Below are 16,651 nucleotides of genomic sequence, written 5' to 3'. Positions count from 1 at the left end.
TACCAGTATTTTTCCCATTGCTCCTGTCTTGTCAAAGTTCCTGTTTTCTAGTTTTTCCCGGCTTTTTACCCTTCTGCCTGCCCTGACCCTGAGCCTGCCTGCCGTCCTGTACCTTTGCCCCAATCTGGATTACCGACCTCTGCCTGACCTGACCCTCAGCCTGCCTGCCGTCCTGTACCTTTGCCCCTGTTGTTGTAATAAACATTGTTACTTCGACACAGTCTGGGTCTTACCTTAAACGTGATAATCTACCACCAGCCATTACATTACATTTACATTCTAGTCATTTAGTAATAAGTAATAAGCGCATACATTTTTTTTCATACTTTTTTTTGCACTGGTCCCCCGTGGGAATCGAACCCACAACCATGGCGTTGCAAGGCCTTTCAACTGAGCTACAGAGGACTATTATAACAATTTATTATAATAGAATACATGTCTACATTATTACATTTAGACAGAAACACAATAATACATGTTCATTTTGCAGTAGTTGCCGTTTGACATATTAACTGAATGTGCAGCTGACCACCATTCATATGCATGTAGAAAAAATAGCCCTCGGTGACAAATCATCTCAAAAGAGAAGGGGGGTACATTTTCTTTTGTAAAAATTTATATTTCAAATTCCTTTTATGTTATTCAAAATTAGCATTGCAAAATTAGCATTGCACCATGTATATCAATATTTACATATAAATGATAACATACCTCACTGTTCAAAATTTTTATAGTGTTATTATAACCGGAAGAATCGGCACCTGCGTTCAGAATGGATTCTTCCACTATTCTGCAAGCCTACCCTGAATGAGTCATCCAGCTCGTCTCTTATTGGATAAGACCATTCCATCCCGAGGGACTGCCTTCCTTGCAGAGAGAGAGATAGAAAGGCCTTGCTCCATTCACAGAAACATTGGTATGTGAGCCTAGCTGTTTCATTCACATAAAGACTAAATAATATTTGCCTTCATCGTTCTGATTCTTCTATCGTCTTCTTTCTCTTGTCTGATTTAAGAGAAGCTTCTTTTATCTCTCCTTCCTTTTTTGTTTGCTTTTGTTTCTGAGGAGAAAGCAAACGTGCTTTCCTTTTTTTCTGGATTTGCCAGGCAGGAAGGCGAGAGAGAGAGAGCGAGCGAGAGAGAGAGAGAGAGAGAGAGAGAGAGAGATAGACAGAGACAGAGAGAGAGAGCGAGAGAGAGACAGAGAGATAGATAGAGAGAGAGCGAGAGATAGACAGAGAGAGAGACAGAGAGAGTGAGAGAGAGAGAGATAGATAGACAGAGAGAGAGCGAGAGAGAGAGATAGATAGATAGATAGAGACAGAGAGAGAGAGAGAGAGAGAGATAGACAGAGAGAGAGAGAGAGAGAGATGTTGGGAGGGAGAGATGTTGGGAGGGACAGAGAGATGTTGGGAGGGACTGCAGTGCAGTGCGAAATCTGCAGCAGCAGGATAAGAGAGAGCGGAAGCTTATGAATGACTGTCAGTCTTCTTAGTTGTGTCGCTCCTGTGGACATTTTACATGAATGGTTTTTGGCTTCATGTAGAAAGACTGCTGATCTAGACTGCTGTTTTACTGATGCCTTGCCTTGCTGTTTGGATGAGCCTGTCTTCTTGTGTTTCTGTTCTGCGCTGAGTCAGTGTTATCTGTTTAACTTGAAAACGTGTTTTTATTCTGTTTATGAATTATTCACTGGGATAATTCAGGACAGGCAGGTTGTTATCAGAGAGGTGAAGTATCATTCTACTGATCCTTTGTCTCAGAATGTAAATAGAATAGTGATAATGCAAATTCAACAGAGGAAGGAAAATATCTATTCTACGTTGTTCAATATTTTTTGAATGATAGATTATCATGAAGTGTACTGATGCGTTTAAATACATAGATGTGTTATCTAGATGTATTTTAATATAAGATTAGGGTCTATTTTTTGCATTTGTTTAAAATATTTGTGTTTAATCTCATGCATGTGTCATCCTCATGGTATAATATAATATTTACCTTTATGATGTTATAGAAGATATGTATTGATGTCCTTGTCCGTGTCATTGCAAATAAAATGCACGTTGCAATGAGAACAGTATGTTAATGTAACAGTCAACTTGTACATTTTGTTGCAAATACAGATACTAGGAAGATTGTCCTCTTCTTCTGAAGTACTGTGGACATGGAATAGATTAATTGCCAGCTGCATGCCCATCACTCACATCAATGTTATTTTTCCTTGTTTCCTATTTATTTTTCAGCGCCTGTCATCAGTAGGCTATATTCAGCATCGATTACTTAGATTTTCCCCTTCACAGGAACATAATCCCAGTCTGTAGAGGAGTATGTTCTAACCAGATAATGTGTGCTGGGAGTATGAAGGGAGACAAGTTGATAATCATTCATTATCTTTTATCATCAGGATATATTTTTGTCCTTGCGATTCTCTTTCCCTTTTTCCCACAACCGACCGTACCACAGAATAAAATGGAAAAGCATTCCTGCGGTGAAGAGGAAATATCCGTCTGGGAAATTTGAGAATTGATTGGTTCTAGTGTGCTGTAAGTGGGAGGATTTTTTTTTTGTAACAGGAAGTGATTTTCAGTGTTCAGTGAGCCTTTTGTTGAGAAGGTCTCTGTTCAGATCTGTGAGTCATGCTTCTGCTTTGAGCCGGTAGGCAACAGTGAGAGGAGAGCAGCAACGCAATATAACTATATCCTCCTCTACCACGTCCATCTCTCTCTCTCTCTGCATTCTGGAAGCTTCTGGAACCTTTTTTTCACCTTTCCTCCATGTTCTATTTCCATGGATTGTGTTCTTCTTTTCTGTTTATTTTCTACCAACGGATTGGATCATCGCGGCGTTGGATTTTCCTAACAGCAACCTCAGCCTCAGCATCAATAACAGCAGTAGCAGCAGCACTAACCCAGCTCTCTAACTTCCTCAGCAGCAGAGAAAATTCTAGTCAACCATCATACAGGGCCTGCTGGGGTTACTATAAGGCATTTGCTATGTTTAAGGAGAGAAGGATAATTTACTTGGCGGCGTTACATCTGCCGGTGCGTTTGTAAGGCAGAGGAGGGGGCAGAGGCAGAGAAGAGGGGAATGCTTCACCGTACCAAATACAACAGATTCAGGAATGAGTCGGTGACGTCCGTCGATGATCTACACGGCCTCACCATGAACCCCAAGGTCTCGGCAGCCCCTGCGTCCTCCGCCGAGCCCCCGTACACCCCTCCTGCAGCGCCATCCGAGGGCGGCGTGAACCACCACCACCCCGCTGCCGACCCCTCAGACGATGGAGCCACCACCCTGTGCACCCTCATCAACAAGGTGTCCAACCTGAAGTTCACCAACTCAGGCTCCAGCCTGCTGGGTATCAAGAGCCTCCCCTCCCACGTCAAGGACCTGACCCTCTCCAAGCTGCAAGGTGCTGGAGGCTCCGGTGGTGGATCCAGCTGCATTGGTAGCGGCTCTGGCCCCAGTGTGTCGTTGGCAGCCTCCGGTGGCGGTAACGGTGGTGGTGGTAACGGCTCCTCCTGTGGCTCAGCCTCCAGCATCTCCCACCACCACCACCCTCCCTGCTCCCACTCCCACTCCTCCCAGCAAGAGCCAGGCACCATGAGCAACGCAGGGGGAAAGAAGGGCAGCAGGTTGGGGCTGGAAGAGAGGGAGGCTGGGCAGAGACAGGGACATGGAGGGGAGGACTGGGGACCTAGTGGAGGAGGAGGTAACAGTGGACTGGTGAATAAACCCTGTTCCAGAGGATGGCTGCATTCCAGTGAGAAGATCTCTGGACCCGGAGTGACGTACATTGTAAAGGTTGGTGTTGATTCTTGGTTTTCCTCTCTCTCTCTCTCTCTCTCTCTCTCTCTCTCTCTCTCTCTCTCTCTCTCTCTCTCCCTTCATCTGTACATTTTTTTCTCCTTTTTCTCTCTCCTCTCCCCCCATTCTCTCTTTTCCCTCAATGACTGAAAAGGAGAAAATGTACGGTAGCCTAACCGCCAGATCGTGATCATCATCTTGCCCTAGTGTGGGCGTAGATAGAAACAGCAGGGATTATTGTGAAGAGAAAGACCAGCAAATAATCATTGAATAATTCAGAGAAACAGAGAAGGTCATCATTGATAAAACCAGAGAAAACCCTTTGATGCCGTAACAAAAGGCCATGTAGCATGCCTCCACCGTCCAGATGCTTTTATGTTTATCAATGTGTTTTTATGTTTATGATCATCTTCATCCTTTCATTTTTGTATTTTCTTTTCCTTTCCTCCTTTTATGCCTTTATATGTTTTGTCGCAGGTTAGGTTAAAACATGTTTGCCCATACTGTATATGTACTGTACTGTATATGTACTGTATATGTACTGTACTGTATATGTACTGTACTGTATATGTACTGTATATGTACTGTACTGTATATGTATTGTATATGTATATGTACTGTATATGTACTGTACTGTATATGTACTGTACTGTATATGTACTGTATATGTACTATACTGTATATGTACTGTACTGTATATGTACTGTATATGTACTGTACTGTATATGTATTGTATATGTACTGTACTGTATATGTACTGTATATGTACTGTACTGTATATGTATTGTATATGTATATGTACTGTATATGTACTGTACTGTATATGTACTGTACTGTATATGTATTGTATATGTATATGTACTGTATATGTACTGTACTGTATATGTACTGTATTGAATATGTATTGTATTGAATATGTACTGTGTATGTACTGTACTGTATATGTACTGTATATGTACTGTACTGTATATGTACTGTATAGAATATGTACTGTACTGTATATGTACTGTATATGTACTGTACTGTATATGTATTGTATATGTATATGTACTGTAAATGTACTGTATTGAATATGTACTGTATTGAATATGTATATGTACTGTATATGTACTGTACTGTATATGTACTGTACTGTATATCTACTGTATATGTATTGTATATGTACTGTATATGTATTGTATATGTACTGTACTGTATATGTACTGTACTGTATATGTACTGTACTGTATATGTATTGTATATGTATATGTACTGCATATGTACTGTACTGTATATGTACTGTACTGTATATGTATTGTATATGTATATGTACTGTATATGTACTGTACTGTATATGTACTGTATATGTATATGTATATGTACTGTATATGTATATGTACTGTATATGTACTGTACTGTATATGTAATGTATATGTATATGTACTGCATATGTACTGTACTGTATATGTACTGTACTGTATATGTATTGTATATGTATATGTACTGTATATGTACTGTACTGTATATGTACTGTACATGTATATGTATATGTACTGTATATGTATATGTACTGTATATGTACTGTACTGTATATGTAATGTATATGTATTGTACAGTTGAAGTCAGAAGTTTACATACACTTAGGTTGGAGTCATTTAAACTTGTTTTTCAACCATTCCACAAATTTCTTGATAACAAACTATAGTTTTGGCAAGTTGGTTAGGACATCTACTGTATGACACAAGTAATTTTTCCAACAGTTGTTTACAGACAGATTATTTCACTTATAATTCACTGTATCACAATTCCAGTGAGTCCGAACATACACTAAGTTGACTGTGCCTTTAAACATCTTGGAAAATTCCAGAAAATGATGTCATGGCTTTAGAAGCTTCTGTTAGGCTAATTGACGTAATTTGAGTCAATTGGAGAATTGGAGGTGTACCTGTCAATGTATTTCAAGGCCTACCTTCAAACTCATCCCCTTTTTGCTTGACATCATGGGAAAAAAATGAAATCAGCCAAGACCTCAGAATTTTTTTGTAGACCTCCACATGTCTGGTTCATCCTTGGGAGTAATTTCCAAGTGCCTGAAGGTACCACGTTCATCTGTACAAACAATAGTATGCAAGTATAAACACCATGGGACCACGCAGCCGTCATACCGCTCAGGAAGGAGACGCGTTCTGTCTCCTAGAGATGAACGTACTTTGATGCAAAAAGTGCAAATCAATCCCAGAACAACAGCAAAGGACCTTGTGAGATGCTGGAGTAAACAGGTACAAAAGTATCTCTATCCACAGTAAAAAGAGTCCTATATCGACATAACCTGAAAGGCCGCTCAGCACGGAAGAAGCCACTGCTCCAAAACCGCCATAAAAAAGCCAGACTACGGTTTGCAACTGCACATGGGGACATACTTTCTTGAGAAATGTTCTCTGGTCTGATGAAACAAAAATAGAACTGTTTGGCCATAATGACCATCGTTATGTTTGGAGGAAAAAGGGGGAGGCTTGCAAGCCGAAGAACACCATCCTAACCATGAAACACGTGGATGGCAGCATCATTTTGTGGGGGTGCTTTGCTGCAGGAGTGACTTGTGCACTTCACAAAAGAGATGGCATCATGAGGAAAGGAAAATTATGTGGATATATTGAAGCAACATCTCAAGACATCAGTCAGGAAGTTAAAGCTTGGTCACAAATGGGTCTTCCAAATGGACAATGACCCCAAGCATACTTTAAAAGTTGTGGCAAAATGGCTTAAGGACAACAAAGGCAAGGTATTGGAGTGGCCATCACAAAGCCCTGACCTCAATCCTATAGAACATTTGTGGGCAGAACTGGAAAAGTGTGTGCGAGCAAGGAGGCCTACAAACCTGACTCAGATACACTAGCTCTGTCAGGAGGAATGGGTCAAAGTTCACCCAACTTATTGTAGGAAGCTTGTGGAAGGCTACCCAAAACGTTTGACCCAAGTTAATCAATTTAAAGGCAATGCTACCAAATACTAATTGAGTGTATGTAAACTTCTGACCCACTGGGAATGTGATTAAAGAAATAAAAGCTCTCTACTATTATTCTGACATTTCACATTCTTAAAATAAAGTGGTGATCCTAACTGACCTAAGATGGAATTTTTACTGGGATTAAATGTCAGGAATTGTGAAAAACTGAGTTTAAATGTATTTGGCTAAGGTGTATGTAAACATCCGACTTCAACTGTATATGTACTGTATTGTATATGTACTGTATTGTATATGTACTGTACTGTATATGTACTGTATTGTATATGTACTATATATGTACTGTACTGTATTGTACTGTATATGTACTGTGCTGTGTATGTACTGTACTGTATATGTACTGTGTTGTATATGTATATGTACTGTATGTGTACTGTGTTGTATATGTATATGTACTGTATATGTACTGTGTTGTATATGTATATGTACTGTATATGTACTGTGTTGTATATGTGGAGACTGAATACTGCTGTGGCTCTAGCTAGTGATACAAGGAAGAGAATCAGACAGGCAGCAAAATGCTTGTCCTCACCGACTGTTCTCAGATCATATCAATGTACCTGCACAAGTGTATTCAGTCACCAAGAATTTACACCGTTTAGGCAGTACAGATTTACACAAAGTTTAACCAAATGTAGGCTATCGTTGTTGTAAGTAACAGATTATGAAAACGAATGGAGGAAATATGAATGAATAGGACCTGTACAAGATGTGGTTGGAACAACTAAAACCCACAACAGAATCTGCAGATTCTTTCCAATACAATAATTAGCAATGCTGATCCCTGGGAACCTATATAGCACTTTCTCCTGTACATTAAATGAATACATATCTGCTCATTTCTATGTTTGAATTGATTTTGAGAAATGCAGCGTAACAGTTTGTCAGGTGAAAGAACAAGAAAGAAAACACAATAATGTGTGATCAGAATTTCATAGAGTCTGACATATCTGAATCAGGCATGTTCATGTCCAATGACACATTTCCTGTCTGGTGTTAGTCCATTAACAAATAGGCAGCAGTGGGGTTAGAGTGAGTTAGTTTGACCGACACACACAGCCAGTTGAATCAATACATTGAAAGTGTCCACAGAGGGGAAAGGGGAAATAGGTCTCTCTCATCTCCCCCATGCACTTTCCCCCCGGTCTTAATGCGTTCCAAATGGAACCCTAATCCCTATATAGTGCACTATTTTTGACCAGAGCCCTAGCACTATGTAGGGGATAGGGTGCAATTTGGGATGCAAACCCCTATCTGCTGTGCCTGTTTATTGAGTTATTGGTGCTATTCTGCTCTTGGGCCTTTTTAATTAATGTCATGTGGTCGTGGTTACACACCATGCTCCATTAGGTTAACAGAGCAGTGGTTGGCATTGACACACAGCCGGGGTTTTGACTGACACTTATTCTTGTTGCCGTGGTGAACATTCTAGACACCGAAGTCTATTTTAACGCTACACTAGTAGATCATTTTCTAATGTCTGTTGATAGTGTATTGTATTATGGTGCTATATGGTGTCTTTCATGTGTATTGTTACTGACACATAGGCTATGCTAACCGTGTTCTGTACGCAACACAGAAATATATATTGTTATATACTGGTATGACCAGTTTAGTTTGGTTGATAATGTGTAATAACAATGAAAAATATATATTTATTAGAAATTGCGCTTTGAATTCAGTTTACGAGCAACTGAACCCAGTAATCCTTTAACACGCTGTTCTCCATACTTCTCGGTAACCATAGCAATCCTCCTCGTGTCTCTCCCTGGCCAAGTTAGTGTTTGATTCTTGACTAAAGGTGTAGCTACATATTAAATGCAATTTCCGTAGCTAACAACACAGTGAATAGGATATTCATATAAAGCTTCAGGTGTGGTCTAGTGAGGATAGCCAGTGGATACATGTAGTTTGGGCTATAATATACCAGATATGCCTTGATTGATAAAGAGTGGAGGATGTTGCATTTTTGGTATTCTTGCTAAAAATGTTCTGATTACATTTGCTACTGTGTGTCTCTGGTGAGTTCAATAGTTGCTTGGTATTACAGTCTTTCTCTTCCTGTTGATACTTTGCCTCCAACATACAATGATGGTTCAGTGTCAGATTAGATTGAAATAGGATTAGCTCTCTGCACCTGCCTTTGTTTCTGTTATGGATAATAAATGCAGTCATTTGAGACACAGTGATGCGTACATTGGAAATGCACTGTAAAAAATGGGGCCTCTGGTTGAAATATTGTATTGTGAGCTATATTTATAGCTATGTATATGTCCTGGCTAGCTATATATTATTTAGATTATATTTTACTCATCTCTCTCTCCACTCATCTCTCTCCACACATCTTTCTCTCCACTCATCTCTCTCTCCACTCATCTCTCTCTCCACTCATCTCTCTCTCCACTCATCTCTCTCTCTCTCTCTCCACTCATCCCTCTCTCCACTCATCCCTCTCTCTCCACTCATCTCTCTCTCTCCACTCATCTCTCTCTCCACTCATCTCTCTCTCTCTCCACTCATCTCTCTCTCCCCTCATCTCTCTCTCTCCACTCATCTCTCTCCACACATCTTTCTCTCCACTCATCTCTCTCTCCACTCATCTCTCTCTCCACTCATCTCTCTCTCCACTCATCTCTCTCTCTCCTCATCTCTCTCTCTCCACTCATCTCTCTCCACACATCTTTCTCTCCACTCATCTCTTTCTCTCCACTCATCTCTCTCTCTCTCCACTCATCTCTCTCTCCACTCATCTCTATCTCCACTCATCTCTCTCTCCCCTCATCTCTCTCTCTCCACTCATCTCTCTCCACACATCTTTCTCTCCACTCATCTCTCCCTCTCCACTCATCTCTCTCTCTCCACTCATCTCTCTCCACACATCTCTCTCTCCACTCATCTCTCTCCACACATCTTTCTCTCCACTCATCTCTCTCTCTCCACTCATCTCTCTCTCCACTGCCTGAAGTAAGTTGGACTTTGTTCCCTTTCACTCTCTCCATGATTCAAAAAACATGGTTTGTTATTTACAGGTATTGTTATTTACCAACCAAACATGGCATTTAAACAGTATAGCAACACTGCAGGTCCCGTAGCCTGTATCCACCCCTTCACGACCCTCGACTGTTGATTTACCTTCCATCACCTTTATATGGTCCTGCATTGTGGTTACAAAACCTCATACATTGACAGACACCTCACTTGATCAACTGTGGGTACTCACTTTAAGGTACTCTGAAAGCAAAAACATTTACTGTCAATGCAAATCGATCAATAAAGATCTGTTTCTATTATATCTGTGCACGTAATATATCCATAGCATTCTGTATCACCCGTGACCAAACGGCTACAGAGGTTAACCAACCAACCAGGAAGCACACAGAGGTTAACCAACCAACCAGGAAGCACACAGAGGTTAACCAACCAACCAGGAAGCACACGGCACTGTGCATGATTATTATCAAGTGTTTTTCATTAATTTCCTCCTTTTTGCCCTGTTTTGTTTAGAGCCACTTCTTTATGAGTCTGTCTGAGTGAAGATGAGGAGAGAAACTCCATCTCGCTCTTTTTTTATTCAAGGGACAAAATGTTCCTTGCCAGTGGCATTAGCCAGCTAGAAGAGAGGAGGGTATGTGGGTGGATGTTATACTGAATGGGATTGGGAGACAATTACATTCATTGTATCATACTGCACTAACAGGTGTCTCTCCGTGAGAGGAAATTAGTCCCCTGGATAGTGTAGGTCACCGTGCTTACAGACACTAACCTGCCCTGGCCTGCTCTCATAGCTCAGACAGACACTAACCTGGCCTGCTGCTATAGCTCAGACAGACACTAAACTTCCCTGTTTTGATCCTATAGCTCAGACAGAAATACACCTGCCCTGGCCTGCTGCTATAGCTCAGACAGAAACACACCTGCCCTGGCCTGCTTCTATAGCTCAGACAGACACTAATCTGCCCTGGCCTGCTGCTATAGCTCAGACAGACACTAACCTGGCCTGCTGCGATAGCTCAGAAAAACACTTGCCTTCTCTGGCCTGCTGCTATAACTGAGACATACGCTAACCTGGCCTGCTGCTATAGCTCAGAAAGACACCAACCTTAAATGGCCTGCTGCTATAGCTCAGACAGACATTAACCTGGCCTGCTGCTATAGCTCAGGTAGACATTAACCTGGCCTGCTGCTATAGCTCAGACAGACATTAACCTGGCCTGCTGCTATAGCTCCGGCAGACATTAACCTGGCCTGCTGCTATAGCTCAGACGGACACTAAACTGGCCTGCTACTATAGCTCAGACAGACGCTAACCTGGCCTGGCCTGCTGCTATAGCTCAGACGGACACTAACCTGGCCTGCTGCTATAGCTCAGACGGACACTAACCTGGCCTGCTGCTCTAGCTCAGACAGACACTAACCTGGCCTGCTGCAATATCTCAGACAGACACTAACCTGGCCTGCTGCTATAGCTCAGACAGACATGAACCTTTTCTGGCCTGCTGCTATATCTCAGACAGACACTAACCTGGCCTGCTGCTATATCTCAGACAGATGCTAACCTGGCCTGGCCTGCTGGTATAGCTCAGGCAGACACTAACCTGTCCTGTTGCTATAGCTCAGACAGACACTAAACTGCCCTGCTGCTATTTCTCAGACAGCCACTATCCTGGCCTGCTGCTTTACTTCAGACAGATACTAACCTGGCCTGCTGCTCTAGCTCACCTAGACACTAACCTTTCCTGGCCTGCTACAATTGTTCAGATAGAGACTATCTCCTCTGGCCTGCTGCTATAGCTCATACAGACACTAACCTCCTCTGGCCTGCTGCTGTAGCTCAGGCAGACAATAACCTCCTCTGGCCTGCTGCTTTACTTCAGACAGATACTAACCTGGCCTGCTGCTATATCTCAGACAGGCGCTAACTTGGCCTGCTGCTATATCTCAGACAGACACTAACCTGGCCTGCTGCTATATCTCAGACAGACACTATCCGGGCCTGCTGCTATAGCTCAGACTGACACCTACGTTCCCTGGACTGCTGCTTTAGGTCAGCTAGACATTTACCTGCCCTGGCCTGCTGATATAGCTCAGACAGACACAAACCTTCCTTGATGCTATAGCTCAGACAGACACTAACCTGGCCTTCTGCTATATCTCAGACAGACACTAACCTGGCCTGCTGCTATATCTCAGACAGACACTAACCTGGCCTGCTGCTATATCTCAGACAGGCGCTAACTTGGCCTGCTGCTATATCTCAGACAGACACTAACCTGGCCTGCTGCTATATCTCAGACAGACACTAACCTGGCCTGCTGCTATATCTCAGACAGGCGCTAACTTGGCCTGCTGCTATAGCTCAGACAGATATTAACCTGGCCTGCTGCTATAGCTCAGACAGATATTAACCAGGCCTGCTGCTATAGCTTAGACAGACTCTAACTTGGCCTACTGCTATAGCTCAGACATACTGCTATAACATGCCCTGGTCTGCTCATGTTGCTCGGACAGACACTAAACTGTCCTGCTGCTATAGCTCAAACAGATACTCACTTGGCCTGCTGCTATAGCTCTGACAGGCGCTAACTTGGCCTACTGCTATAGCTGAGACAGACACTAACCTGACCTGCTGATATAGTTCAGAAAGACGCTAACCTGGCCTGCTGCTATAGCTGAGACAGACACTAACCTGGCCTGCTGATATAGCTCAGACAGACATTAACCTGACTTGTCATGTGTGCATACATAGTTCAGACAGTCACTGACGTTACAAGCCCTGCTGCTATAGCTCAGACAGACACTAATTAGGCCTGCTAAAATAGCTCAGACAGACACTAACCTGGCCTGGCCTGCTGCTATTGCTCAGACAGACACTAATTAGGCCTGCTAAAATAGCTCAGACAGACACTAACCTGGCCTGGCCTGCTGCTATTCCTCAGACACTCAATAACCTTGCCTGGCCTGCTTCTATTTCTCAGACAGACACAAATCTGGCGTGCTGCTATATCTCAGACAGACACTAACCTGGCCTGCTGCTATATTTACATTTACATTTACATTTAAGTCATTTAGCAGACGCTCTTATCCAGAGCGACTTACAAATTGGTGCATTCACCTTATGACATCCAGTAGAACAGTCACTTTACAATAGTGCATCTAAATCTTAAAGGGGGGGACTGCTGCTATAACTCAGACAGACACTAACCTGGCCTGCTGCTATAACTCAGACAGACACAAACCTGGCCTGCTGCTATAACTCAGAAAGACACAAACCTGGCCTACTGCTATAACTCAGACAGACACAAACCTGGCCTGCTGCTATAACTCAGACAGACACAAACCTGGCCTGCTGCTATATCTCAGACAGACACTAACCTGGCCTACTGCTATAACTCAGACAGACAGTAACCTGGCCTGCAGCTATTGCTCAGACAGACACTAACCTGTCCCTGGCCTGCTGCTATAGCTCAGACAGACACTAACCTGGCCTGCTGCTATTGCTCAACCAGACACTAACCGGACCTGCTGCTTTATCTCAGACAGACACAAAACTGCCCCGGCCTGCTGCTATAGCTCAGACAGTCACTAACCTGGCCTGCTGCTATAGCTCAGACAGTCACTAACCTGGCCTGATGCTATTGCTCAGACAGACACTAACCTGGCCTGATGTTATATCTCAGACAGACACAAACCTGCCCCGGCCTGCTGCTATAGCTCAGACAGTCACTAACCTGGCCTGATGCTATTGCTCAGACAGACACTAACCTGGCCTGATGTTATATCTCAGGCAGACAGTAACCTGCCGTTGCCTGCTGCTATAGCTCAGCTGGACACTAATCTTCCCTGGCCTGCTGCTATAGCTCAGACAGATTCTAACACTCACTGGCCTGCTGCTACATCTCAGACAGACAGTAACCTGGCCTGCTGCTATATCTCAGACAGACACAAACCGGGCCTGCTGCTAAAGCTCAGACAGTTACCTGGCCTGCTGCTATATCTCAGACAGACACAAACCGGGCCTGCTGCTATAGCTCAGACAGACAGTAACCTGGCCTGCTGCTATATCTCAGACAGACACAAACCGGGCCTGCTGCTATACCTCAGACAGACACAAACCTGGCCTGCTGCTATTGCTCAGACAGACACTCACCTCTCCTGCTGCTATTGCTCAGACAGACACTAACCTGGCTTGCTGCTATTGCTCAACCAGACACTAACCTGGCCTGCTGCTATAGCTCAGACAGACACTAACCGGTCCTGCCTCTATAGCTCAGACAGACAGTAACCTGGCCTGCTGCTATATCTCAGACAGACACAAACCGGGCCTGCTGCTATAGCTCAGACAGACACAAACCTGGCCTGCTGCTATTGCTCAGACAGACACTAACCTGGCCTGCTGCTATAGCTCAGACAGACACTAACCTGGCCTGCTTCTGTTGCTCAACCAGACACTAACCTGGCCTGCTGCTTTTTCTCAGACAGACACTAACCCATCCTGGCCTGCTGCTATAACTCAGACAGACACTAACTTGGCCTGCTGCTATATCTCAGACAGGCACTAACTTGGCCTGCTGCTATAGCTTAGACAGACTCTAACTTGGACTACTGCTATAGCTCAGACTGACGCTAACTTGGCCTACTGCTATAGCTCAGACATATACTAACATGCCCTGGTCTGCTCATGTTGCTCGGACAGACACTAAACTGTCCTGCTGCTATAGCTCAAACAGATACTCACTTGGCCTGCTGCTATAGCTCTGACAGGCGCTAACTTGGCCTACTGCTATAGCTGAGACAGACACTAACCTGGCCTGCTGATATAGTTCAGAAAGACGCTAACCTGGCCTGCTGCTATAGCTGAGACAGACACTAACCTGGCCTGCTGATATAGCTCAGACAGACATTAACCTGACTTGCTGCTATAGTTCAGACAGTCACTGACTTGCCCTGCTGCTATAGCTCAGACAGACACTAACCTGGCCTGCTAAAATAGCTCAGACAGACACTAACCTGGCCTGGCCTGCTGCTATTCCTCAGACACTCAATAACCTTGCCTGGCCTGCTGCTATTTCTCAGACAGACACAAACCTGGCGTGCTGCTATTGCTCTGACAGACACAAACCTGGCCTGCTGCTATATCTCAGACAGACACAAACCTGGACTGCTGCTATATCTCAGACAGACACTAACCTGGCCTGCTGCTATTGCTCAGACAGACACTAACCTAAACTTCTGTTATAGCTCAGACAGACACTAACCTGGCCTGCTGCTATAACTCAGACAGACACAAACCTGGCCTGCAGCTATTGCTCAGACAGACACTAACCTGTCCCTGGCCTGCTGCTATAGCTCAGACAGACACTAACCTGGCCTGCTGCTATTGCTCAACCAGACACTAACCTGGCCTGCTGCTTTATCTTAGACAGACACTAACCTGTCCTGCTGCTTTTTCTCAGATAGACACTAACCCTCCCTGGCCTGCTGCTATAGCTCAGACAGACACTAACCGGACCTGCTGCTTTATCTCAGACAGACACAAACCTGCCCGGCCTGCTGCTATAGCTCAGACAGTCACTAACCGGACCTGCTGCTTTATCTCAGACAGACACAAACCTGCCCTGGCCTGCTGCTATAGCTCAGACAGTCACTAACCTGGCCTGATGCTATTGCTCAGACAGACACTAACCTGGCCTGATGCTATTGCTCAGACAGACACTAACCTGGCCTGATGCTATTGCTCAGACAGACACTAACCTGGCCTGATGCTATTGCTCAGACAGACACTAACCTGGCCTGATGCTATTGCTCAGACAGACACTAACCTGGCCTGATGCTATTGCTCAGACAGACACTAACCTGGCCTGATGCTATTGCTCAGACAGACACTAACCTGGCCTGATGCTATTGCTCAGACAGTCACTAACCTGGCCTGCTGCTATAGCTCAGACAGTCACTAACCTGGCCTGATGCTATTGCTCAGACAGACACTAACCTGGCCTGATGTTATATCTCAGGCAGACAGTAACCTGCCATTGCCTGCTGCTATAGCTCAGCTGGACACTAATCTTCCCTGGCCTGCTGCTATTGCTCAGCCAGATTCTAACACTCACTGGCCTGCTGCAACATCTCAGACAGACAGTAACCTGGCCTGCTGCTATAGCTCAGCTGGACACTAATCTTCCCTGGCCTGCTGCTATTGCTCAGCCAGATTCTAACACTCACTGGCCTGCTGCTACATCTCAGACAGACAGTAACCTGGCCTGCTGCTATAGCTCAGCTGGACACTAATCTTCCCTGGCCTGCTGCTATTGCTCAGACAGATTCTAACACTCACTGGCCTGCTGCTATATCTCAGACAGACACAAACCGGGCCTGCTGCTATAGCTCAGACAGACAGTAACCTGGCCTGCTGCTATATCTCAGACAGACACAAACCGGGCCTGCTGCTATACCTCAGACAGACACAAACCTGGCCTGCTGCTATTGCTCAGACAGACACTAACCTGGCCTGCTGCTATAGCTCAGACAGACACTAACCTGGCCTGCTGCTATTGCTCAACCAGACACTAACCTGGCCTGCTGCTTTTTCTCAGACAGACACAAACCTGGCCTGCTGCTATTACTCAGACAGACACTAACCTGGCCTGCTGCTATAGCTCAGACAGACACTAACCTGGCCTGCTGCTATAGCTCAGACAGATATTAACCAGGCCTGCTGCTATAGCTTAGACAGACTCTAACTACTGCTATAGCTCAGACTGACGCTAACTTGGCCTACTGCTATAGCTCAGACATATACTAACATGCCCTGGTCTGCTCATGTTGCTCGGACAGACACTAA

The 16,651-nt window shown here is 44.2% G+C and overlaps 1 protein-coding gene across 1 annotated transcript in view; it reads left to right on the top strand.

The window, feature by feature from the left end:
- Positions 1-1,397: 1,397 nt before the first annotated feature.
- Positions 1,398-16,651, top strand: part of shc3 (SHC (Src homology 2 domain containing) transforming protein 3) — a 110,988-nt gene continuing 95,734 nt past the window's right edge. Inside the window, exon 1 of the mRNA XM_052458496.1 lies at positions 1,398-3,806. Within this exon, the coding sequence (XP_052314456.1) occupies positions 3,090-3,806 (717 nt within the window). The 5' untranslated portion in view covers positions 1,398-3,089. The remainder of the gene's footprint in view (positions 3,807-16,651) is intronic.

The sequence above is a fragment of the Oncorhynchus keta genome, chromosome 12 (genome assembly GCF_023373465.1).
Source record: "Oncorhynchus keta strain PuntledgeMale-10-30-2019 chromosome 12, Oket_V2, whole genome shotgun sequence".
NCBI classification, from domain to species: Eukaryota; Metazoa; Chordata; class Actinopteri; order Salmoniformes; family Salmonidae; genus Oncorhynchus; species Oncorhynchus keta.
This window is presented reverse-complemented; position numbering and strand designations above follow the sequence as displayed.